The sequence below is a fragment of the Asterias amurensis genome, chromosome 21, assembly GCF_032118995.1.
Source record: "Asterias amurensis chromosome 21, ASM3211899v1".
Lineage (NCBI taxonomy): Eukaryota > Metazoa > Echinodermata > Asteroidea > Forcipulatida > Asteriidae > Asterias > Asterias amurensis.
Genome location: NC_092668.1, coordinates 2,753,407 through 2,780,710, shown reverse-complemented (window position 1 = coordinate 2,780,710; position 27,304 = coordinate 2,753,407). Strand labels below are relative to the sequence as shown.

The following is a 27,304-nucleotide window of genomic DNA, read 5'->3' as shown; positions in this document are numbered from 1 at the left end:
TATTAGTCTTAGAAAAAATAGATCATCAGTGGCTAATGTGACTGATATTTAGCTGTTAGCATAACAATTGAGTCGAGTATTGGCCGGTAAACTAATTTTACTAAGCAAGGATTTTTGAGCCTAGGGCCCAAATTCATAAAGCTTCTTTAGCAGAAAAAATTGCTTGACACATTTCTGCTAAGCAGAAATGAACAGGATACCAGTCACAAGTTATAGAAGTGAGATGGTAGTGAGCTGCTGTTTGTGCTTAAACAGCTCTATGAAATCACGACTATCCCTACATACGCATGAATTAACAAACCTGTGAAAATTTTTGCTCAGCTGTTTCTTCCTTTCTTTCCTTCATTTTAATACACTTTCGGTAATAATATTGTCAAGTACCAGTATCCTCGCTTGGCGTGTCTTCACTTAGTGCATAAAGTAATGAATCTGTCAAAAATTCGGCTCATTGGTCATCGAAGTTGCAAGAAACTTATGAAAGAAAACACATGTTGGTTGAAGTGTGCTTCCACACGCCTGAAGCCTTTCTTAGATTCAATTTCATGTACGAAAAATTAGTTCTTTCTCTAAATCAAAATAGTTGTTAGCTTAAAAACCTTACTTGGTAACGAGTAATGGAGAGCTGTTGATAGTATAAAACACTGTGTGAAACGGCTCCCTCTGAAGTGACGTAGTTTTTGAGAAAGACGTAATTTTCCACGCATTTGATTTCGAGACCTCAGAGTTATAGATTTTGAGGTCCCGAAATCAAGCATCTGAAAGCACACAACTTTGGTGACAAGGGTGTTTTTTTTCATCCATCTCGCAACCCCGACGACCAATTGAGTTCAAATTTCCACAGGTTTGTTATAAATTAAGAAGACTGGTCTTTGACCAATAACCAATGTCCAGTGGCTTTAATGTTTGAACTAACTACCTACGGTATACCATCTCTGTGATGGGAAAAGTAAAAGATAATCTCTGCACTTTCTTAGGGGAGGCAGTGAAAGTGAAAAGTTCGGAGAATTTATTTTGCCTTTTGATGAAGATTTTAAATCAACATTGACGAAGGCCTATTAATTATAGGTCAACATTAATTTCTAAACGTGAGTGCCAGTTGTATGTTTAATTTTAGAAATGGGTGCCAAAATTGAGTCTAGCATAAAAACAAAACTCGTTTATTTTTTAGAAGAGGTTTAATCGCCCTGTAATAGCGCTCACCAATAATAACTGAAAATCTCATCATTTTGTTGATGCATTGTTTGACCTAATTAATTAATGAGAGATTTTAAATCAATAATCAGTGTTTACCCATCACAAGAGTAAGAAAATAAAACAATAACAACACTCCAGTAAAACTATATACTGTCTTTTTTTTTTTTACAAAGGCAGCTGGCAAAACAGAGTTCAAGTCCGTCTTGTCCCGTATGGGGGCGCCATTTACCACGATGCCGCCAGCATTCTCGCCCCCAGCCCTGCGGTGTGTGTTGGTTTTTGTGGCTTCTGGCCAGTGATTGTGGTCCAGAGCCAGACCCTAACAAAAACAATGACACCCTTCACTGGACTCGGATAGTACTTTAAAAAAAAGAACAATAAAATAAAGGTTTGCTGTAAGTGAACGTAAATGGGTTTTATATTGGCTTAAAAATGCAAGTATAGTTGAGTCACGCCATAAAAGGGCTTAATTATTTATTCATGATGATTGTAAAACGTGACAATTCGATAATTAATGAGCCGAGCCATCTATAGTCAAAATAAATGATAGAATAGATAGAGTTATGAAAGTAATGAATAATAATTAATGACAAGGGGGTATTCTAACAGGACTCCATCTAACCAGTCTCACGGTCATTGTTTCAGAAAGCTGCTGAGCAGAAATTACACTGCTAAGCACATTTTGCTCTTTGCTAAGCCAAAATAGAAATAGAGGCACCAACTTCATATGCTAAAGTGTAACCTGCATGGATTTTGGCTGGAAGTTACCTCGTTTCCCTGCTAAGCAAGTTTGTTGTGCTTAGTAAGTTGTGCTACGGGCTTTATGGAATTCGAACCCAGCTAGCCACAGGGTCCAATTTCATTGTAAAAATATGTATTAGTGGTAAGTTAACAGGAAACCAGCCGAAAATTGTACATGTGGCATGGTAGTTTGGCTCGCAACCTTATTCTGGTAAGCAAGTTTTATGTGCTTGCTCCGATTCTTTTATAAGCAGCTCAATGAAATCGGGCCCTGGGCATTGGCCTCGTAGTCGTATGTGTAAAGTAAACGTTTGCAAAAGACTCAAGTAAACGGTATGTATAGCGCCCTCTAGTGACATGTATGGTTAGCTTTTCTTCTGACAGCAGCGAGCGCTCAATGTGAACTTTTTAATCATCAAAGTTGTCGAAGTTTTGCTGTAAATTGTGGTTGCTTGTCGGCTTGAACTTTAATTGACGACATCATTAATGTCTTGACACACCATACATATGATTCTTGTCACGGGAAATGCTTTAGGTAAGTTGTTTAACGAAGTGTTTTGAGTGGTCTGCCGTGATTGTTGTAAATCATGAAATCAATGTCCTTTGGCTCTATATCAAACTGTGTGTTATTTTCAATGCATTGCTGCATGCTGTGCGTGTGCGCTGTGTTCAGCGGTAACGTTGCCAAACAACGGGCACGCACGGCCTGGGCATTCTAGGGGCAGGTCGGGGGGGGGGGCTACTTTTGCTGAACGTCAGATAACCACAGATTAATCTAAACCTATATTATTATATTATTTATTATACAGTTTTGTGATAAACAGGGTCAATTCCAAAGCAGAACCTTGGTATGATTAAAAAGTATGAAGTTTAGTTTAGTTAGTGCAAATTTAATAAATAGATGTTAAATTTGCATCGGGGATAAAGAATATTAATTTTGGTTTTTACCCATACACCGATGTGTGTTAGCACTGTATACTCAGTACTTTGAAAATTGTTAATTGGTCAGTCAGTGCAGTGGTCAGCAGTGTGTTTTCTGTTCTGGCTGTGTGTGGAAATAATAAAGGGTAACTTTCTGTATGGCGCCACCACTTTTTCACTCATTTTTACAAAAAGGGATAACTCATTGAGTTAAATAAATTAGAAAACTACTAGGGATAACTTTCCGTATGGCGCCACCACTTTTTCACTCATTTTTACAAAAAGGGATATGTCAATGAGGTAAATTAGATACTATATTATTTTATTTCGAATGAAAAAGTGGTGGCGCCATACGGAAACTTTTCCAACTACTAGATATTATTTCATATCGAATGAAAAAATGGTGGCGCAATACGGAAATTTTTCCAAATTAAAAAAATTATTCTGGGAGAACACCAATTCAAAACAAAGTGCTGGTGTAGCGTTTATAATAATAGATTATAGACCACAGACTTTATTATTTTAATTTTTAGAATATAAATATTAATGTTGTATTAATATAGTAGTACCCCATCATGAGATGCCACTGCACCTTTAAAGGAACACGTTGCCTTGGATCGGTCGAGTTGGTCTTTGAAAAGCGTTGTAACCGTTTTTTATAAAATGCATATGGGTAGAAAGATGTTGTAAAAGTAGAATACAATGATCCACACAAACATGCCTCGAAATTGCGTGGTTTTCCTTTTACCTCGTCGACTAACACGTCGGCCATTTATGGGGGTCAAAATTTTGACTCCCATAAATGGCCGACCGTGTTAGTTCGCAGAGTAGAAGGAAAACCACGCAATTTCGAGGCAAACTTGTGTGGATCATTGTATTCTACTTTTAAAACATCTTTCCAACCATATGCATTATATACAAAACGGTTACAAACGCTTTTGTTTTGACCAACTCGTCCGATCCAAGGCAACGTGTTCCTTTAATACTTTGTGCAGTAGATAATATAAAAGATTCCACCGTGCCATGCCTCAATCAAAGTCAAGCTCAAGTAAAATATTGAGCATCTTGTTTATTCCAGATTGTAGAATGTAAATAACAATGGTGTTAAAGATTGAGGAAAGAGCCATTCTGTTCAAGTTTGAGGCGCGGGACTGCACGTTCAACGTACCTGGCAGCTACTACTTGAAGTTATCTATACAGTGCAAAGCCCAGCAAGCACAAGCCTTGCTGAAAAAGGTCTGTACATTTTCCCACATTATTATTTTTTTTCCAAGTAATTTTTATTTTCATTGCACTTATTGTGGCTGTGAAGCCAAGGACTCTCACAAAAGCGAACTTGCCAAGAACCCCATGGAGAAAAGACAAGGAAGGAAGTTTTTCGTTTAAGATGTGGGAGGAAAACTCCAGAGATGTTCCAAGGAAAAACCTATGCAGTCGGGTAGGGACGGGAAAAACCCAATGTAGTGCCCTTGGCATAAATTGAACCAGGTCTGGGGAAAAAATACCTCTGTGCCAACACGACCACCGTAAGTTATTGATTGGATTTCTTGGTTTCTTTCTCTGACTTAACCTCTGTTGACCCCGGTTCGAATCCCACTTCAGACTGGAGTCTTGCAAGGATTGGGTTTTCAGTCCTTTGCTGATTGCTTGGGTTTCCCCTTTTGGGGATTTTCTTGCAACTTTAATGACCAATTGAGCCCAAATTTTCACAGATTTGTTAATTTATGCATGTATGTTGTGATACACCAAGTGAGAATATTGGTCTTTGACAGTTATCAAAAGTATACACTGCCTTTGAAGAAACAAACATCGCATTCAAAAAAACAGTTATTTCCCCTGTGAGACTCAAAAAGACCATTATTTATACCATACTTTCCTCTCGTTTTTTCAGTGAAGGGGACTAAGTTTCAATTTTCAAAATACGTTTTCTATATTTTAGGCTAAAACTTCTGTCTAACTTTTTTTTTTTGGAAAGGTGACAGTTTGGCCTGATGATGATGAAGACCTGTCAATAGTGGGCCTTTCCACAGTAACCAGCACAGTTGATGTAACAGACACAAACAAAAACCGGCCACAAAAGTTCATAGACAACTGCTTTACATTCCACCTTCCGAAAGGTAAGTCAAAACTCTTCTTTCAAAAACTTCATTGTATTGTCAAAGGATGGTACACGTTTGGTTATTGTCAAAGACAAGTCTTCTCACTTGGTGTATCCCAACGTAAGCATAAAATAACAACCTGGGAAAATTTGAGCTAAATTGGTCATCAAAGTTGAGAGAAAATGATGAGAGAAAAAAACACCCTTGTTGGACGAATTTGTGTGCTTTCAGATAGGAATAAATGACTGGCTATAAGTCTGTTATTATTTTAGTGAGAAGTTGCCTCTTTCTCAAAATCTATGCTACTTCAGAGTGAGCAGTTTCTCACAATGTTTTATACTATCAACAGCTCTCCAATGCTTGTTACCAAGTCAGTTTTTAAGTTAATATTTGTTTTGAGTAATTACCAAATGTGTACTTTTCCTTTAACGGCCGGATGTTATTTTTTATTATTCAGGGCTTTGCTCCCCCGCCAAACATGACATCGTCCTCCTTGTCCAAGTCTTCTCCTACACCGAAAACGACAGCCATGACGATAACAACCCGAATATCGGCCAGGCAACCTTCATTGTCTACCCTCGTACGAGCGCCCCCTTCGTCAAGCTGCAAGCCCAGGAAGGAGAGACCCTGTATAGGTACAGGGGAACCCTCAACCTTAGGAGGTCTCTCAATGAAGATGGGCTTGTGGTGCTCGGAGGTCGACTGACCTACTCGCTGAGTCTTAAAATGGCGGATGAGGAACCCGAGCCTGAGGTTTGTCAATTGTCAAATTATACAAGAGGTACTGAAATCTATTGGTAATTACTCAAAATAATTACTTGGTAACAAGTAATGGGGAGCTGTTAATAGTATAAAACATTGTGTGAAACAGCTCCTTCTGAAGAGTAGTAGTTTTCGAGAAAGAAGTAATTCTTCCACAAATTTTATTTTGAGACCTCAGAGTCAGACTTTGAGGTCTCGAAGTCAAGCATTTGAAGGCACACAACTTCGTGTGACAAGGGTGTTTTTTCTGTCATTATTATGTCGCAACTTCAACAGCCAATTGAGTTCAAATTTCACAGGTTTGTTATTTTATGCATATGTTGAGATACAGCAAGTGACCAGACTGGTCTGTGAAAATTACCAATAGTGTCCAGTGTCTTTTAGTAGTATATGAAACTTTGCATGGTGGAAGTATAAACTAAGAGAAGTTTGCGGTAAGACCATGTGAATATCTGTTTTGAGTAGCGGTGGTTCTGAGTTGTCAACCACCAGTTCTTTTCAAAACCAACGCTACAAGATATTTTCACATGGTGTTGCCGCAAACCTGTCTAAATCTTCAGTGTTGTTTTAGACGCTGTCCAAAGTTGACAGCATCGTCACTGATAGTCAAAAAGTAAGAGGGGTGGGGGGAGGAGTGTTGAGATGAGAAGCTTATATTGATTTAAAAAAGTGTATTAAAATATTGCAATTGTTACAGTAGAATCAACAGCGGACATTGTTTACATTTTCAGCAAACTTGGACACCATGTTTCAAAATTCTGGCAAAATGACTTTACCTGGTAGTATAAATTGCTTTCGATTTTCTTGATCTTAAAAACTCAAAACCAAAATGTTATTTATGTTCGTCCTATTCTCATTTCACGCAAGCAGCCACTACCAGAGTCTCCACCACTTGAGGTTCCACCAGAAGACGCTGATCCTCGCCCAGTGGTACCAGTCGAGGACTCGCCACCTTTACTGAGGCCAAAGACATTGTCTGTACCTACAAAGAACCCTCTAAGAGTGGTAAGGTTGAAACTGAGTTGAACTGAAATTGCAAGAAATAGTTGAAGGATTTGGGTACTTTTTCAAAATGTCCACAGATTTACATTAAACTTACACGGTTTGAAGATAATGATAGTGGAAAGCTTCCCTTCAAATATTACTAACTGAGGTTCTGTAGTTTTTGAGAAATGAGTAAAACAAGTCACAAAATAATTTTTGTCTCATATGAGACGAAAATTATTTTAGCATGTAAAATCCCATTAACCAGTTATGGTATTACACATGTTTACCATAATCATAGCATAACTGATTAATACATTTATACATGCTAAAAACTGGGACGAAAATTATTTGTTTTACTCATTCCTCAAAAACTACAGCACCTCAGTAAGTAAAATTTCAAGGGAAGCTTTTTACTATCATAATCTTCAAACTGTAAACCTGTGGGCATTGTGTTTTGTGCTAATGGCCTGAGGTTTCGCCCCTAGCTGAGTCTTTTTTTTCCAGACTTTTTTTGTTGTTTAAGGAATTCAAATTCAGTATAAGAATGGAATGGGAAACATGGCTGATACTTTGCCGAGGCAATAATTGCAGATAACATTTTTTTATTTTTTATTTTTTAGGCCGGGCAGCCCAGAAAGGAAAGAAATCCACGCCGAGGATCGGAACTCCTGCGTCAGAACCATGTATCAAAACCAGGCAAGGAAGAATTGGTAATGATCATCCATGCTGCTACGGATCTACCTCGTTTACCGGATGGCTCAACGCCAAGGGCATATGTAGCTGGGTAAGGCGTAAAAAAATACAGTTTATGTTGGCGTAACGGGCCCCCAAAAATAGGGTAGGGTATTTCCAAGAATTGCCTGATTTGGAGGCTTTTTGGATCCTTGCACAAGCATACCGACCTTCCAAAAGTATAACTTTTTTTTCTTCTTTCTGATCTATGTTTAGGATCGTTGACGATTCATCCAGTGAGGAAACCCAGTCCTTTCTGTGTACTACACACGCAGCTCACTCAGCTAGCATGAACCCTACATGGGAAGAAGCTATCACTATTACTGTCCCATTGGAGGAGGAGTCTGGGGACCAGACGGTGCATGGTGAGTACCCATTTAGGCCCCAATTCCATAGAGTTGCTTAAGCACAAAAAGTAGCCAAGCACTTTAAAATTATGCTTACCAGAATTTGGTTACCAACCAAAATGCCATCGCGCATGTACAATCTTTGACTGGTATCCTGGAAGTTTTTGCTTAGCAGAAAACTTGTAAAGCAAAATAGCAGAAACTTGTTGAGCAATATTGTCTGCTTAAGCAGCTCTATGCATTTGGGTCTAGGGCCTAATTTCATGGCTCTGCTTACTATAAGTAAAGAAATGGCGCTTACAGAACCATAGAGTTCCGCCTGGAATTTATTTTCTGACTGGCACCCGAAAAAAGATATTGACAAAAGAGGGAGGCCACGCTCAGAAAGCTCAGGCTCTTGAGTGCCGGCCATTAAACAGGAAGCCAAAGGTTCAAGTCTCGCTCGAATGGGTTTTCCTTTGGTCACCCCAAATTTTTTAAATTATTACCCGGTTGGTTACCATGTAGATTATTACTTAGTTTTTCTTGTCTTTGTATTAATCAGAAGTCACTCTTCAAGTGATCCATGAGCCGACTAGATCTCCAGTGATTGAATACAAACTTCCAGTTTATCAACTTCAGCCCTTCCATCAATACCATCTGGATCTTGTTCAGGTTAGTTCAATATTTCCAGTTCTTTAAAGGCAGTGGACACTATTGGTAATAACTCAAAACAATTATTAGCATAAAACCTTATTTGGTAACGAGTAATGGGGAGCTGTTGATAGTATTAAACATTGTGAGAAACGGCTCCCTCTGAAGTAACGTAGTTTTGGAGGAAGAAGTGATTTTCCACGATTTGATTTCGAGACCTCAGAATTAGATTTTGAGGTCTCGAAATCAAGCATCTGAAAGCACACAACTTCGTGTGACCAGGGTGTTTTTTCTTTCATTATTATCTCGCAACTTCGACAACCAATTGAGCTCAAATGTGAGGTTTGCAGTAGCACCATGTGTATTTCTCTTTTGAGAAGTATTGGCTTTAAAAAGAACCGATGGTTTTACAACTCAACATTTCGATCAGTATGCTCTGATCGTCTTTAGGAGAAAGCATACTGGTTGAAATGTTGAGTTGGCAACCTCCGGTTCTTTTCAGAACCAACACTAATCAAAAGAGATTAAGACATGGTGCTACCGCAAACCTCACCTAATTATACTCCCACCATGCAAAGTTTCAAATCCTACTCTATACTAAAAGTGTTCCTTTTTTCTCATTAGTTGATTACAACATTTGCAAGAAGAATAAGGAGGCAAAAAGTGGCTTACTTATTAATATAGGAAATAATAGTAAAAACTAGTTTTCATTTAGCGCTTTCACACCCAAAGTGCATCTCAAAGCGCTTCCGACATTATTACCCCTGGTCACTGGGCCTTTAATCATTCCTTAAATTATCTCAGCTCCCTGGTGGGGAGTATACAGCCTGTGCAACAAATATGCGCTTCTCGCCTAAATCAATCACAAGAACCATCTCTGCCCTCACAGGTACCCTTTTACCCCTGGGTGGAGAGAAGCAATTATAGTTGAGCGTCTTGCTCAAGGAGACAAGTGTCACGACCGGGACTCAAACCCAAACTCTGATGAACAGGGTGCTCTTGAGATTTGTTTGTGGAAAATAATTGGAGAGAGATTTATATATTCTTATTTTGCTTATTTAGGATGAAACCCACCTTTTTGTCTCGGTTCTGAGGAGAAAGCCTCGACTGCTGCGATTGGATGATAGTTTGCTTCAATCCCAAGATGCATTGGGCTTCCATGGGTTGGAAGTGCTGTTGCTAGGGGTGGAGGAACCTTTAGCCAATCCCATCGGGCCTCTCATAGCTGTAGCCAGACTGCTTCCAGACCTCTTCACTTATAGGTCAGTCAGACTTTATCAAACTTTAAGCAAAACACGATCAGAGTCAACTATAAATAGTAAACTTGTGGGTACAACCATGTCTAAAATCTCTCTTGGAGGAGTTTTGGCTCTGAATAGAGCCTGTGTGGTCTTGATAGTTTTTAACAGTATACTCTGCTTGTCTTTAGAAGAAAGCCGGACTGCTGGTAGTGATGCACTTTAAATAAAGCTTGAGGGATGCACATTGTCCACAATAGTTTACTATTTTTAGTTAATTTTAATCTCATTTTCCACACTATGCAAAGCTTCAAACACCACTTGAGTAAAACAAGTTTGTAATTTTGAATGAGGTTTTAGGTTTTTGGTTGTGGACCATCGAATCAAATGACCGTAGAGTTAGTTTCACTCTGCTTCACCTCAGGAAATAGAACGGCCAGATCTGACCAAGTGATTATATTCAAATGCCAACGATCTATGCCTACAGATAATAATAAAAAAATGATAGAACTCGATCAAGTGTATAGTTGAACTTCTTCAAATCTTTACATTTATTTCATTTATCCTCACTGTACCCCAGACAGCAGACGGCTGAGCATAATCTTCAAGCTCAGAATGTGGTTCCCTTAACAGTGGAGTATCCCGATCCGCACCCCTCATCGTTCCTCTTACCCCAACTGGGGACCAAGAATAGCCAACCACAGGTAAGCGCACGCACCCTTCGGGTCCAGTTTCAGGGTCCACATAGCCTTGGCTTAATAATAAAGGTCGTAAGCAAGTGCTATAGATGAACCTCGCATGTTGATAGAACGACGGAGAGTGGTTCTGGTGGAGCGCAGTGGTGCCTTTTTGTTAACGTGTTCTGCACCAAGAGTCAATATGAATAGGAGAGTCTTCTAAATGCTATTATTCTTTATTGATGTACACCTGGCTGCGTTTTCGGGCCAGCTATCAAAAGAAAAGGAATAGTTAACTACAAGGTCATTTACACAATGGACCAATGCTACCCCTTAAGGTTTCCTCAGTTCTAGTTGTACTTCACAGAAGAACTCTTCAAAAAGAGGATCGATAGAACAACAATGGTAGATCCCTGTAACTTTCTTATGTAAAGGTGGCTGCGTACAGTAAGAGTAGTGGCCCCCCTATTGTGTTCTAATTTATGAATAAAACTGTTTGCTATAAAGTCATTATTGTTCGAATTGTTTCTGCATAGACTAACTTCTGCTTACAAGATAGATATTGTGGGTTGATTTTTAGGTAGAAACTGTACTCGTGGAGTGTTCTGACATTGTTTAACAAAAAGCAAGGGATCATAGATTACACCTGGGGAAGGTTTACACACCTATATTTTGCCACCCCTATGTTTCGACACCCTGGCACACCTATTTTCCGACACACCTAGTGTATTTTTCTTACCTAACCCTAACCCGAAACCTAGCATGTAAATTACAAGGGGGGGGTGGAATTTAGGGTTGTCAGAACATAGGGCTGTCAGAACATAAGGTTGTCGGAATATTGGGTTTTGGGAACTTAGGGGTGTCAGAATGTAGAGCAGTCACCCCCTGGGAAAGCCTACTGAAGATGTCTGTTTGTCTGTCTCCTACAGGTGAGCTTGGTTGGTCAGCCAGAGGAGCAGCCTACATGGCATCATTCATTCCTCTTCACTCAACCCAGGGAGCTGGCATCGCTCTTCACTGACATTGCTGCTCTAGCATTGCAGTTCTATCCTGCAACAAACGGTGAGGTTATTTCCCTTGAAATTTCTTGAACTCATTTTTATTAAACAAACATCCTTGATCATGTTCTGCCTTTGAACCCCACTAAGCCTTTATGGGTGACTGATGGGTATTACCACTCCGGGGGGTGTGTGACACCCCTTGAAGAGGTAAACCCCTTGACCTTTATGGGTGACTCTTGGGTATTATTTATCCTGGACTTTGGTCAGCTTCTTTTTCCCATTCTTGATGTTGCTCTACCTTACACACCACCAGGCATTGATGGCTGACTTCTGGGTATTTATACTAAACCTGTAAAGGTGCATGGTCAGCTTTTTGGCACTGCACACCCCATCAGGGTACTGTGCCTCCTTAATCTTAATGTTCTGCCATTGCACCCCTTGCAGCCTTTATGGGTGACTCCTGGGCACTACACACCCCATCAGCGTACTGTGCTCAGCTTCTTGATATCTGAGTTGCCTCCTTAATCTTCATGTTTTAACATTGCAACCCTTGCAGCCTTTACGGGTGACTCCTGGGCACTACACACCCCATCAGCGTACTGTGCTCAGCTTCTTGATATCCAAGTTGCCTCCTTAATCTTAATGTTCCACCATTGCACCCCTTACAGCCTTTATGGGTGACTCCTGGGCACTACACACCCCATCAGCGTACTGTGCTCAGCTTCTTGATATCTGAGTTGCCTCCTTAATCTTCATGTTTTAACATTGCAACCCTTGCAGCCTTTACGGGTGACTCCTGGGCACTACACAGCCCATCAGCGTACTGTGCTCAGCTTCTTGATATCCAAGTTGCCTCCTTAATCTTAATGTTCCACCATTGCACCCCTTACAGCCTTTATGGGTGACTCCTGGGCACTACACACCCCATCAGCGTACTGTGCTCAGCTTCTTGATACCCGGGTGTACCAAGCCCTAAGAAGTGATCGAGGAAGACTGGGAATACGGATCAGCTTACCACTCCAGGTAAAACTCAAATTGTACTCAAGTTTTTTATTATTTTCCTTAAATTTTCTGTACAGTAATTTTTTTGTTTGATTACTATATTTGGCATTAAAATCAAGCATACCGAGGAAATGCATAACATGGTGTGCATTTAAAGGGAAGGTACACGTTTGGTAATTACTCAAAACAAATATTAACTTAAAAACTGACTTGGTAACGAGCATTAGAGAGCTGTTGATAGTATAAACATTGTGAGAAACGGCTCCCTCTGAAGTAGCATAGATTTTGAAATAGAGTAATTTCTCACTAAAATAATAAAAGACTTCTAGCTAGAAGTCTTTTATTCCTATCTGGAGCATACCAATTCATCCAACAGTGTTTTTTCTTTCATCTTTTCTCCCAACTTCGATGACCAATTGAATTAAAGTTTTCACAGGTTTGTTATTTGATGCATATGTTGAGATACACAAAGTAAGAACACTGGTTTTTGACAATTACCAAACGTGTACCTTCCCTTTAACCCATATTTTCTGTATGAGGGAGTCATACCAAGGCCCCATTCATGACTCTGCTTACTGCCGAATTCTACGCTTACGATCACCATTTCCCACTTCCTGTGCAAGTGCTGAATTCTACCCTGGCTATGTAAGGGAGTAATGCCTAGTAACATGGAGTTCGCACCCGCACAACCAAAATTCCCTGCTATACCCGTAAAATTTGTTTGACGTAAGCGCAGAATTTCCGCTTCCCTAAGTGCTGGTTCTTTGCTGGTTGTAATATTTTAATCATTTCCTTTTACCATTTCATTTTTGTTTTCATGCTCACCGCAGATGTAAATGGTAAAGCTTCTCACATTCCATTTGTTGACATTTTTGTGTTACCCTGCTTTGTTTTGTACTCTTATCCCCCCGCGGCAAAATATTAAATGTCCTCTTTATTAAATTCTCTTTAACCAGTTTATCGCCGAGGATCTTCTATAAGGCCTAAACATTTCAAACCTTTTTTTTGTGAAGACTATTATTATTTTGGGGGGGTTAGCACAATTGATTTCTCATCAATATGGTGATTTTTTTAGCATCACTGTGTAGTGTATCGGTTGTCATGCAGTTTTAGATGGTTGTTTATTTTTCCGGTGATTTTGATGGTGTTATTAGGCCACATAAAAAACAATTGTTGATCGTCCTTTTTTTTGGGGGGGGGGGGATGGGGGAGGAAGGGAGTTCTTTTTTTTCCTTTTTTTTCCTTTTTATTATAAAGTTTTGTTGACATGCCAAATATGAAATCAAGAATAAAGAAATCATCACAATCACTATAAAACAGAGGGTTTGTGTGTTTTTGATGTTTTCAATAGTTTTGTCAAACAAATTTAACTCCTAGATGACATTTTCTGTAAACTTTTTCAAACAACTAAGCACAGTGTAGCCCAAGTAAATAAAGAATTGTTCTTGCTTTGCCAACATGAATAAAAACCTTCTTTAAACATCTTTTAAAACCAGTACATTTTGAAAAAAATATCAGCTGAAAAATCTGGGCAGTAAAAGTATAAAGAGATATCCAGACATGGGAAAAAAAAAAAAAAAAAAAAATGGGGTCGGGGGGTTTTGAACGGTCGGGCGTGGACGATCAACAATTTTGTTTATTTTATGTGGCCTTATGTAGTCAGTTTTAGATTGTTGTATTTTTGTCTCAGTGAAGACTGCCTGTGCTCTTGCCAACCACTGGTCGGCAATGTTTGCGTATGTGATGTCAAAAAACAAAAGGTCCATTGATCCCTTGAACGAACATCACACGGCTCCTGTCTGCCACGCTCGCCATTTCGGGTTTCAAATTGCACGTAAAAACTACATAGTTAGCGTGAATTGGGTCAAAGCCAACACGGCAGAGGGCAGCAGATGACAAGATACAGATGCGCGGCATGCTATAAAATGAATTAAGGATTGACTGTGTTGGTTTGACCCCTCAGCACTCTTCTCCATTCCCGTTAAAAATTTCCCTCGCTGTTTATGTGCCACAGCGGGATTGATTATGAGCAAAATCAATCACATTACCAACCCCATAATGGTCCTTCATATTACACGTACCATCGTATGGTAATGGGTAATGAAGGTTGTTTTGTGCACAGGTGACTGGAATGAGTTTATTGATTAATTTTTGGTGTGAAGCCAAGGATTTTCAGAAAAGATAACATGATTACTGTACTAGCCAATGAACTCGTGGAGAGAAGACAAAGAAGGAAGTTTCAGTTTAAGATGTGGGAGGAAAACCGTAGATAATTATTCCAGTTAAAGCCATTGGACACTACAGTATTGTCGAAGGCCCACACTTCGTGTATCACAACTTATATATACAATATCAAACCTGTGGAAATTTAGGCTCAATTGGTCATCGGAGCTGGGAGAAAATAACGGGAAAACCCACCCTTGTTTCCGCACGTTTATCCGTGTCATGACATGTGTTTACAATAAATCTGTAATTCTCGATATCGAGAATTGATATTGTTTTAATGTTTTCTCAAAAAGTAAAGCGTTTCATAGAATAATATTTCAAGAGAAGTCTTTCACCATTACCTTCTGTAAACCCTGTAAGTTATTTGTAAATTTGTGAACTTTCAATTTTTTTTCTGTTCCGAAAGTGTTCAATGGCGATTTTGGTCTGATTACGCCAAAACATTTTATTTATTTTATTTTGTATGTTTTTTATGGTTTTTTTGTAAAAGAAAAAAAGGGATATGTTTTAATGGTCTCAGCTTTTTTTTTTTTTTTTTTTTTAAATAGCCCAGCCGTTTGTCTTAAAAAATGTGTCTGGCAGCCATTTATAAAAATAATTAAAAAAAAGGCCCTTTCATTTATGTTTTTTGTGTTTGAACTTTGAACAGTAGCAAAAACAATGGATATTTGAAATTTTTAAAAGAATGTCTGTCATCTTGTAAATAAAAAATAAAAAAGCTTCTCCTCTTTCCTTTTTTTTTGAAACCCGGACGTTAAACATGTTTCTTTTTTTTACTCAGCCTAATTATCAAAGACCAGTATTCTCACTTGGTGTATCTCAACATGTGATAATTTGGGCTCAATTGGTCATCGAATTTGCAAGAGAATAATGAAAGAAAAAACACCATTGTTGCATTACTTTGTGTGCTTTCAGATGTTTAATAAAAGGCTTCAGCTGAATTTTTTAAATATTTGTGTGTGAAATTACCTAAAAAACTGCGTTACTTCAGAGGGAGCCGTTTTTTTCACAATGTCACGGTTTTATACTATCAACAGCTCTCGATTGCTCATTACCAATTGCCCATTACTCAATAAGTAAGTTTTATGCTAACAATAATTTTGAGTGATTACCAAAAGTGTCCAATGCCTTTAAGAGAAAAACAGTGCAGTATGGTTCATTGGTAGTTCGGAATACGACTTCCACTTATTGTCTCCTCTCTTACTCCAATGCGACGTTTCCTCGGGGGAAAAGATAAATACATTTAAAGTCCATTCATGTCGTTCCGGTTGAGTTCCCACGCATGGAGAATGAGCTCTCTCTGAACCCAACGACCTGATGTGATGATTACGCTACCCGTACAACAACCTTCGCACACCGGCTACCGTTTCACACACTCAAATTGTCTGTCTACTTCTTCTAGTGGAGAAATATTCTTAGTTTGATACTTCTACATTCGTGGTTTTCATGATGTAATTCAGTGACGGATATTTTGTTTTGTTGCCGTACAGGGAAGCGGTCTGAAATCAAGAGAGGCCAAAACACCTTGGGTGTCGATAGTGATTCGGCTCATTACGTCAAGGGTAAGTCTTTAATTAAGGGAGGTTTTTTAAAGAGGTTAATTAAGGCACTAAGTGGGAATTTAAGGAACACGCTTGTGGTGATTATAAAAATGTAAACAAAAGAGTAGTATTAATTTTTGTTTTTTACCTGAATGCTGTTGTAACAGTGCATCAAATATAAAAAAAAAAGTGCTTTACCAAAAAAAGATAGTCGCATCATATATTTAATGTCAAATACAGTGGAAAAGGTGCAAGAGAGCTGGCTTTGGGGCTGTCATTTGTTATTAAAGACACTGGACACTATTGGTAATTGTCAAAGTCCAGTCTTCTCACTTGGTGTATCTCAACATATGCATAAAATAACAAACCTGTGAAAATTTGAGCTCAATCGGTCGTCGAGTTTGCGAGATAATAATGAAAGAAAAAACACCCTTGTCACACGAAGTTGTGTGCTCTCTGATGCTTGATTTCGAGACCTCAAATTCTAAACTTGAGGTCTCGAAATCAAATTCATCTAAAATCACTTCTTTCTCAAAAACTGCGTCACTTCAGAGGGAGCTGTTTCTCACTATGTTTTAAACCATCAATCTCTCCCCATTACTCTTTCTCGTAACCAAGAAAGGTTTTATGATGATAATTATTTTGAGTAATTACCAATAGTGTCCATTGCCTTTAAAGTAAACATGTGTTTTTGTTTTGACTCACTGGGTATTTTTTCATGTACATATTAATTGACATTTAATCTTGGTTGTATGATTATAAAGTACTGTACAATGTAAGACCTATTGACAGTACCAGCAAACCAAACAAAGAAATAATAAAGTAACTTAAGAAAATAAAATGACTAAAGAAATAGATTGAAACAAAGAATTGACTAGAGTGGGATTCGAACCAACGACCTCCGGATTAACGTGCCGGCGCTCTACCAACTGAGCTATCTAACCCTTTATTGGCGGTGTCCCTATTTTGTCAACATCTTTGTTCGGGGGTGCCAGTCAGAAGCCATACAACCCTTGTGGTTTATATTGATATAAAGAATATTAAAACAATTTAATAACAGTTTGAAACTCTGCAAATTCTTGTAAAAAAAAACTTTCCAACCATATTTCATTTGTTAATTTCACATGTAGAAATTCAATTCATAACAAACTCTTTTTATACCCCAAAGCGCCCAGTCCGAACACAATCAGCCCCCTTTCAGTCAAAAGTCAGGTACTTTTCATTGTTGATGCCTAGCAATTAGAATCAATGCTTCGCAGTCAGGGAGTCAAGGTTGTTGTACACATGGCGCGGCTAGCCTATGTAAACCCTACAGTCGCTGCGTGGCAGCTTGACGTTCTACAGGTGTCTCTCACACCAGTCGGTATCTTATGTTTGCCCTTGATTCGCTGCTGTTCCCTCGGCAACGGCTTAGTAATCAATCCTTTTTCTAATAATGAGCCACTATTCGATTATTAAATGAACTTCTCATCATCGTTGACATTATACTTGACGGCTTATAATCTCCGCTACTAAAAATAGCGTTACCTTGGCAGTGTGCGGTTCCGGTCTTGTTTGCCGATGGCAAACATGATTCAAGACGTATCCTCACAGGGAAAGTTTACATCTGGTAATTACTAAGAAAGGTTTGCGGTAACACCATGTGAATATATATTTTTGAGAAGTGTTGGTTCTGAAAAGAACCGGTTGACAACTCAACGTTTCGATAAGTATTCTCTGATCGTCTTCAGGAGAATGCAGATCAAGTCGTTGAGTTGAAAACAACCGGGTTTTATTTAGAACCAACACCACTCTAAAAGAGATTCACATGGTGTTACCGCAAAACCTCTCGTAGTTCCACCATGAAAAGTTTCAAATCCTACTTTGGTTATTACTCTAAAAATGAATGACCATAATAACTTGGTAAAGACATTTAGAGATTATCATTACATGGTGTTACCGCAAACCTTTACTATATAATATATGCTGGATATAATATAGAGTGGATAATATAGAGTGGATAATATAGAGTGGATAATATAGAGTGGATAATATAGAGTGGATAATATAGAGTGGATAATATAGAGTGGATAGTATAGAGTGGATAGTATAGAGTGGATAGTATAGAGTGGATAATATAGAGTGGATAATATAGAGTGGATAATATAGAGTGGATAATATAGAGTGGATAATATAGAGTGGATAATATAGAGTGGATAGTATAGAGTGGATAGTATAGAGTGGATAGTATAGAGTGGATAATATAGAGTGGATAATATAGAGTGGATAATATAGAGTGGATAATATAGAGTGGATAATATAGAGTGGATAGTATAGAGTGGATAGTATAGAGTGGATAGTATAGAGTGGATAATATAGAGTGGATAATATAGAGTGGATAATATAGAGTGGATAATATAGAGTGGATAATATAGAGTGGATAATATAGAGTGGATAGTATAGAGTGGATAGTATAGAGTGGATAGTATAGAGTGGATAATATAGAGTGGATAATATAGAGTGGATAATATAGAGTGGATAATATAGAGTGGATAATATAGAGTGGATAGTATAGAGTGGATAGTATAGAGTGGATAGTATAGAGTGGATAATATAGAGTGGATAATATAGAGTGGATAATATAGAGTGGATAATATAGAGTGGATAATATAGAGTGGATAATATAGAGTGGATAGTATAGAGTGGATAGTATAGAGTGGATAATATAGAGTGGATAGTATAGAGTGGATAGTATAGAGTGGATAGTATAGAGTGGATAATATAGAGTGGATAAGAGCACCGAACTCAAGCTCTGATGCTTCTGTTCGTCAGAGTGTGGGTTCGAATCATGCTGTGCCCATCAAGAGGGAAATTCAAGGCCTACTTAATCAACCTTGTGTGAGACTTATCTCTAAATCGTCCTGGCCTATGAATATGCAAATTTTTAATATCAATTTTATTGTGATTAAACAGCCGTAGTAATTATTGCCTTAGCAACAACTCTTAGCGTGGATGTCAAGTCGACATGTTTTTATAGTGGACAGTTTCCACGTCTGCTTCACTAGCGTAGCATCACAATTATGTGCTACACAATGAGCAGCGCCATTGGCTTTATCTTCAAAACTCAATTGGAAACTTGCAATAATAAGTGTAATATATTTATTGTCAAGTGATAAATCATTAGGGAAACTGACTGGGTAAGTTTTAATTAAATTTGGGTTGAGCAAAGAAAGTTTTACTAGAGCGGGATTTGAGCCTGTGACCTCCGGATTAATGTGTCAGCGCTTTACCAACTGAGCTGTCTAGCCCAAATGTTGGCCGTCTTCCTGTATTGTTAAAATGTTTGTTCATGGGTGCTAGTCAGAAGTAAATCAACCTGTAACTGCTGCATAGCGAGGGATCGTACCCAAGTTTATTATACAACCTGAAAAGCGGCAGGAGAGGACATCACCTTAAGGGGATGCCACTCTAGTAAATTTGTCTTTGTTCAACCTAAAATTCATATATTTCTTGATAGGCATCTACAGTGTAAAGTTGTGTTTGTTCTTTTGAGATGGGTGATTCTTGACTTTCAAGGGAGGAACACATTTGGTATTTACTCCAAAAATGAATGGCCATAGAAAACTTACATGGTAAGAAGCACTGGGGAGCCGTCGATATAAAAAAATATAAAAATAATTGTTAAAAACAATGGATGTAGTTTTAGAGAATGGGGTAATTGTTCACTCCAAATTTTGTTTAATCTGATGAGAAAGGCTGCAGGCATAAAGCCCTTTCTCAGTCAACTGAAAGTACACAATTCTATGCAATGAGGGTGTTTTTTTCTTGTAACTTTGGTGACCAATTGAGTTCAACTTTTCACAGGCTTGTTATTTTATGCTTGAAAATGTTGGGATACACCAAGGGCCAATTTCATAGAGCTGCTTAAGCAAAATATTTGCTTAAGCACGAAAATAGCTTGCTCATTTTACACATGTTACTGGCCAAAATTTCATGCCATATACATTGCTTGTGACTGGTATTTAGCTGTTGTTTACTTAGCATAACAATTGAGTGGAGTCTTGGCCGGTAGTCAGATTTTATTAAGCCAGGATTTATTTGCTTAAGCAAAATTTTGTGCTTAAGCAGCTCTATGAAACTGGGCCCAAGTGAGGACACTGGTCTTTGACAATTACCAAAAGTGCATCCTGCCTTTTTTGACTGGTGGTATTTAAACGAGAGTTCAACAACAAAAGGGAAGGAATTGTGAGGACACCAAAAACAAACATCATGCATAGAAGAATATTGTGCAATTTCTTGCTGACAATCGAACCTCATTACTTGGCAGTTTAGGAGTACGGTTATATCCACATCGTTGGCAACCTCATCAACTCATAAAAGAAAGAAAAAAACATCAATATTTCCCGAGCTTCACACCTCATCAGAATAATCACACTCACCTTGGTGTTGGGAGAAATTTCCTGCGACGAAACCTCAGCTCCAGTTTCATGCGTTCGCTCCTGCCAAGCACTATGCTTTCAAACTCCAATAACAAGCACTTGTTTTTTCCATTTTTTACGATTGTGATCAGTCGACACAAAAAAATTTCGCCGGAAATTTGCCTACTTTGCAGGGGGTTTTATGAAAAATTTCATCTGTGATTTTATTTTGATATTCTTTTTCTCAGCACACGTAAACGAACATGTACAATGTAGTTCGCTTTATTCCTCTAAAAATATTTTGACAGAATTTGACAAAATAATGGTCGGTTGAATAAGCAATTTTTGTCAAGGCTCGCTCATTAAGAGGGCAATAAAACTTACATTACGTTGAAGTTCTTTTTTTTTTTAAGATTGCTGATGACTCCTATAATGACTTATTTTTGGTTGCACGCGTTGGTTCCACCATTCACGGTCATTTTGTAGAGTTAGCTTGTTGGGGTCAGTCTAAAGACGTAGTTTGAGTTACATACCGAGGACCTGATTTTCAGCGGAGTGTCTTTAGCGAAGTGGATTCTTTTGATCCACTCTTTTCATTCCCACCATTTTTGGGTTGCATGTATTGAAACTACCATTCACGGTCAATTTGTAGATTTAGCTTGTTGGCATCACACTAAAGACATAGTTTGAGTTTCATACTGAAGACCTGATTTTCAGCGGAGTGTCTTTAGAGAACTGGATTCTTTTTATCCCACATTTCATTCCAACAATGACGGAAACCACTCAAAATGTTGATCCACAGAAACCAGATTCTCTGGCTACTGCCAGCGATCTACAGACTCTGCCGACTCTACCGACATTCTTGGAGCATGAGGTGAAGTCCCCCGAGCCAACAGTTGTACCCATCTCACCCTCCCCTACACCATCCCCTCCTCCGAGGGCCACGCCCTCACCACCGATGCCTGCTAGCACCCCTCTACCCGTGCCTCTGTACCCACCAAGGCAACAGAAACCAAGACGATATAAGGTCAGTTACTACTTTGATTTTTTTTATATTATGTGATGCGATCAGGCTAAATGAGTTGTTTTTGGGAAATATCAGCATGGAGAAACGAGCCAACAGGGTTGAATTTTTTTTTATTTGATGCCGAGTTATATCTTAAGTTATATTACATGTATTTGGTTGTTTTATTCTTCCTTCCTGAAATAACAAAATCCAAAAGAGGTTAGAATATGCCGATTTAGGTCCAACAAACAACTCGACTTGAAAACCCCCATTTCTCAGTTTTATTCTCTGTCATCTCTTGTTTTTTCTACTTTTCTTCTACCAAAAGTGGTATCTACACAGTATTAAAGGCAGTGGACACTATTGGTAATTACTCAAAATAATTATTAGCATAAAACCTCACTTGGCAATGAGTAAATGGGGAGAGATTGATGGTATAAAACATTGTGAGAAACTACTCCCTCTAGTTTTCGAAAAGAAGTAATTTTCAACAAATTTGATTTCGAGACCTCAGATTTAGAACTTGAGGTCTCGAAATCAACCATCTAAACGCACGCAACTTCGTGTGACATGGGTGTTTTCTTCTTTCATTGTTATCTCGCAACTTTGATGACCGATTGAGCTCAAATTTTCACAGGTTTGTTATTTTATGCATATGTTGGAACTTGAGATACACCAACTGTGAAGACAAGTCTTTGACAATTACCAATAGTGTCCACTGCCTTTAAAGCATGAATTATGCTCTTTTCAAATTATGGAATAAATTTCAAATTACCTGGATCGACAAATGGCAAATTTTGCTTGATCGCGTCACATTGTGAAGCAGGGCTTGAATTAACTACTTCTTGTATAGCGCATTACAATAACCAATATATTCATTTCAAAAGGTGGTTATTTCACGAGATTATCGCCCAAAAATTCCTAATAGAAATTCACAAACTGAGTATGTGCGACAGAAACACTCCTCAGATATAAATTTGGGGAACAACAAACTTTAGTAGGCTTCTATAACATTTTGTTTTATTGGCATTAATTTTAAGAGTGATTACCCAATGTATGCCTCCCCTTTTAATGTTAAATGTGATAAAACTTATTGTAATTTCTCCTTCCTTAGCGCTGCTAGCTGATGCCGTTTTATTGTTTCTTTTGTCATTTTCATATTTTTTCCAAATAGCTGTGGCTCTCTAAAGTTCATAAAGGGGGGAGGGTATACTTTTGGTAATTGCTCCAAACATTTACGACATTACATGGTTAGAAGTACTCCATCTGTTTACAATGTAGTTGTAGAACATTGTGCGAAATGATTCCTTTCAAATGAATTTGGTTTTAGAGAGAGTGATTCAAAGGAATTTTGATTGGAAATTTTTTGTCTGCACGAAATTTTTATCAGATTGTTATTCGTGAAATTGTCTAACCATTTTACCCCTCGTTCAAAATTGCTTGGCTGACACACAACACAAGTTCATTCCTGAATACAATAATGTTATTTTATTATTTTATTTTGATAGTTTATGTATTTGTTTGTTTATTTATTTTTGGGATGGTGGTGGTGGGGGGGGGGGGGTCTTTACCAAAGTCAACCCTACCTTTGATGCATCCTGACCGTATATTGGATAATTACTTACACATCACATTAATAATTTTCCAATATCTTGATAACTTCTACCTTGGGATATGAGATGTAGTAATTGTGTTTATATTGTCGCCTGGGGTGGATGTGTTCTACTGACACTACAAGAGTGCCGCATAATAATCATAATAATCAATATAGCTTTGTATATGATGTTACTATGGTTACATAGCTGTTCTAAAGTTGCGGTCAGGATTGAACACGTGTAAGTTGTATGTAGGACTGTGTGTTTCTATTTTATCTGTGTAGGCTTTTCATAACTGAAAACAAAAGGTTTTAACATTTCAAGAACATTTTCAGTTTTAGTTTTGTGTCTTACGCAATTACATTACCAGGTCAAGTAATTGTCTCTCTTGTTCTCGTCAAAAAATCTGGGCCCCTTTGATTCAAGTATTCTACACTGAAAGGTTCACTCAGGGTAAAGAAGAAATACTGAATATAAGTAAATAATGCAATTAAGACCCGCCCAGGGCACAATTTCATAAAGCCTGTAAGCTCAAAAACTCCGCTTTCTGATCAACTGGTGTATTTTTGTTACTTGCTCTGAACCTCCAAATTTCTCTCTCAACTGAAATATTTTGTGGCTATAGTTTTCAACAGCCAGTTTGAAATTATAAATTTTTTTGATGGCTTCTTTATTATCTTATGGATTATGTCGTCAAGAAAATTGAGCTGCATCCATGCAGAAAGACCATTATCATTAGAATAAGTTTATCCTTAGTATTTGCTGGCCGTAAATCAACATGTGTGTTGGCTCTTTTATACAGTCTTTCAAAGGCCAGTCTGAAAATATTCAAAAATTGTTATTTTCTACTTATTTTGTTTGTGGATTATGTCAATTGGAAAATTAAGCTGCATCCAAGCAGAGAGGCCATTGCTATTAGAATAAGTTACTATCCTTAGTTTGTGTCTGACCGCAAGTTAACATACCCAAGTCTTGTTCTACATCTGCAGTATACATTGTAACATTGGTCTTCCAACACTTTCAACAGCCAGTCGGAAAATTTGTATTTCTAGCTACTTTATTTTTTTATGGATGATGTCAATTAGAAAATTGAGCCGCAACAATGCAGACAGACTTATTATCATGAGTAGAAGTAATAATCTTTAGTTTCCGCTGGCCGTACAACAACATGTGTCTTGGTTCTTGTAGTACTGCACTGCATACACAGTCTTTTAACAGCCAGTCTGAAAATTGTCAAAAATTCTACTTTATTTTATTTTATGGATTATGCCAGTTAGAAAATTGATCCTCGCATCCATGCAGAGAGTCCATTATGATTAGTACAAGTCGCTATCCTTCAGTTTCCTCTATAACTGTACATCGAGTGTGTGCGTGTGTGTGTCACTAGTATGTTCTACAGTGTCTACCATGGAGCAATACTCACTGCAGCCCCCCCCCCCATGCCATAGTGGTTGCTAGGAGACACCAAGCTGTTAGGGTTGACTGCTTATGACCTCAGCTTCATTGCTTGCATTGTTCTGTACTCTCATACACTCATTGGCACACAATGCATTGGTTGCCTTATACCATTAGGTTTATACAGTGTGGGACTTGGTATGCACTCATGCTGTATTGGGCTATTATGGAGTTCAGTTTCTGTATACATGTACATCAAGTTGTTAATTGTGCAGGGAGACTGTGTAAATTAACCGGCGGCCAAATCAGCCTTCTACTTTGATGGATATTTAGAATTTCGTGGTAAATGGTAAACAGAACATTACATGTACATTGTACCGACATCAACATGCTTGACTTTGATAGGGATATAGGGCTTGCTGACAGACTGGAAGTGGGAAATTGACAACGACAGGTTGTTGGGGATTCTGTGGACAGGTTTGGAATTGGACTGCAAGCGGTTCATTGCGGTGTGTTATCGGCTTGCTCTCTGTGGATTTTTGTGTATCATTTGGGGGTTATCAACTGGGGTTGTGTGAAGATATGTGACATTGAGTGACACAAATATCACGAGCTGTTCAGGACTTCAGGTTGCTGCAACGTAGGGAACCATTGCTGGGTTCTGATTAGAATCTTGAGTGCACCACTTAAATAAGGCACCTGTTGAATATGTTTGTGTTTAGGTACTGAATGGTGGATGGTTGTAATCTGAGTCTGAAGTTCATCAAACTATATGTGCCTCATACAGCAACGCTACTTCAGTCATGGTGTGTTGTTCTGATTGTTCTTGCTGTCTTGTTTGAATCTTCGTGCAGTTTTTCTTGAAACCCTGGGACACCTTATATTCACTTCTACAGAAGAGGAGGAGCTGGCAGTTCTTTACAACCATAGTGTTTTTTCCCCGTTGCTGTCTCGTCTGAATCTTCATGCTCCGATACTTTAAACCCTCAGACACCTTACAGTCCTTATATTCACATCTTTAGAAGAGGAACTTGGATACCTTGTACTCGCATCTACAGAAGAGGTTTTTTTTTGCAGTAGCCTGAACAGACGTTGTTTAATTCTTGAAATTCTCTTGAACCATATGTCGCTACTTACATTAAGAAATGACTTTGGTGTAGCTTCAGTATTGAGGAGTTAACACAGCTGGAAGTATAAACGATTTCACTTCCTTTTGTAAAACTCATGGGATAATGTGAAATTTTGGAAGCAGCTTTTTGGTCTGTGGAACTCTTTAGTTGATTTCTGTACTCACCAAGTACGAGAATTCTGACAGAATGGCATTTGCATACTACAGGCCATTTACATCTGATGTAAGTTCATGATTTATAAAGAATTTCATTGTACATGTACATGTGCAGGGCCCAATTTGGAAATGTTTCCGAATTCTGCCACCACTTTTTCATTCGTTATGAAATAAAACAGTAATAAAATGAGTGAAAAAGTGGTGGCAGGATACAGAAAGTGTTGACATCTCCATCTCTAGGCACTGTCTTGGCCTAGTTTCATGCCAATCTTTGCTTACATGTAGCAGGAAATCGTTAAGCAAAATCTGCTTTTGAGCAGATTCTGCATAAAAGCAGCTCGATGAAATTTGGCCAAGGCAGTTTTTTAAAAGTTTGTTATTAAAGATTGTTGAAATTGTATGCTGATGATGGAAAAATAGTTTGTTTTAATTGTTTGGAATCGCATGAATTTGGTTTACGCTCGCCCTCAAGCAGTCAAAAATACTGTGCTCAAAAGAAAGTAACAAAATCATTGAAACATCACTTTCAATGGGCGGAAGGGGAAGGTTCGATATGGAAACTAACCTTCTGTCAAAATTGTTTACTAAACTTGCAGGGAAGATTAAATGATTAATTGCCTTTACTGACTCCATTCTGCCCCTCTCTCATGCTTCGTTTTTTGAAAGAGGAAGGACACCAAGGCATTTTCTCCTTGGTAAAGGGTACTGTATGAGGAAATTGTTAATTTCTACTTAAGCATTCCAAGGGCACCAAGGCAATAATCATGGGGCATATGGAGGCAATCTCCTTCGGTGACTCCATGAAATATCGGGCAAGAGTATACATGTACTTGTATGTTTGTACTGTGCTGTCACTTGGCCTTTTATGAAAAACTCGACCAGGGTTGAAACGTGAGGCAATTAACCATTTTATTGCAGGATTAATTACATTGCTAAATGTCATATTGTCCTCACTTTATTTACCTATATAATACAAAGGAAGTCTGCACAAACACTCCAGTTAATTTTTAAAAATCTCTGATTTACCTTCAACGAGCATTTACAGACTTTTGATTAAAGTCAACTTTAATATCCGCTTGAATAAAGTAAACGACCCGAAAACGCCTAAAGTAAAAAATCTCAGCCCTGTATGTTTACTTCGAGTCCAAACACAGTCTGGCATTCATCATGGGCTATGAATAATTAATTCAGCTCAAATCAGACCTCTGTATTGGTTGACCAACATTGGGCCTTCACGAAACTGTGCTGGCTTCAAGGGAACAAAGTCCAGACGGGCAGCCATTGTAGTGTATTGATTGTAGAAAGACATCATGGACCATTTATGTATGGACTGTCAGATAGCCATTATAGATTTATTGGTCTACAGTAAAGGTTTGTTTGATCAAATCCTGTTGTGATAATTGCTGAAGATATTGATCACTGTGGAAAATTGATTGGTCAATAAACAGATCAATATAAACAAAGTGTTCTCCCTTAAAAACACCAGAGGACCTGTCAAAATTCGCTCCAAGTGGTCTGACTGACT

At 38.3% G+C, this 27,304-nt stretch overlaps 1 protein-coding gene across 4 annotated transcripts in view; it reads left to right on the top strand.

Annotated features, from left to right (window-relative positions):
• Positions 1 to 2,320: 2,320 nt before the first annotated feature.
• The window catches only part of LOC139952829 (coiled-coil domain-containing protein 33-like), a 38,737-nt gene continuing 13,753 nt past the window's right edge, over positions 2,321 to 27,304 (top strand). For all 4 annotated transcript variants that reach the window (XM_071952079.1, XM_071952080.1, XM_071952078.1 and 1 more), the window contains exons 1-14: positions 2,321 to 2,470; positions 3,935 to 4,092; positions 4,832 to 4,973; positions 5,413 to 5,708; positions 6,588 to 6,722; positions 7,325 to 7,488; positions 7,653 to 7,801; positions 8,328 to 8,437; positions 9,479 to 9,678; positions 10,235 to 10,358; positions 11,261 to 11,393; positions 12,225 to 12,355; positions 16,051 to 16,122; positions 21,301 to 21,525. In XM_071952079.1, the coding sequence (XP_071808180.1) occupies positions 3,955 to 4,092; positions 4,832 to 4,973; positions 5,413 to 5,708; positions 6,588 to 6,722; positions 7,325 to 7,488; positions 7,653 to 7,801; positions 8,328 to 8,437; positions 9,479 to 9,678; positions 10,235 to 10,358; positions 11,261 to 11,393; positions 12,225 to 12,355; positions 16,051 to 16,122; positions 21,301 to 21,525 (2,019 nt within the window). In that variant the 5' untranslated portion in view covers positions 2,321 to 2,470; positions 3,935 to 3,954. The remainder of the gene's footprint in view (positions 2,471 to 3,934; positions 4,093 to 4,831; positions 4,974 to 5,412; positions 5,709 to 6,587; positions 6,723 to 7,324; positions 7,489 to 7,652; positions 7,802 to 8,327; positions 8,438 to 9,478; positions 9,679 to 10,234; positions 10,359 to 11,260; positions 11,394 to 12,224; positions 12,356 to 16,050; positions 16,123 to 21,300; positions 21,526 to 27,304) is intronic.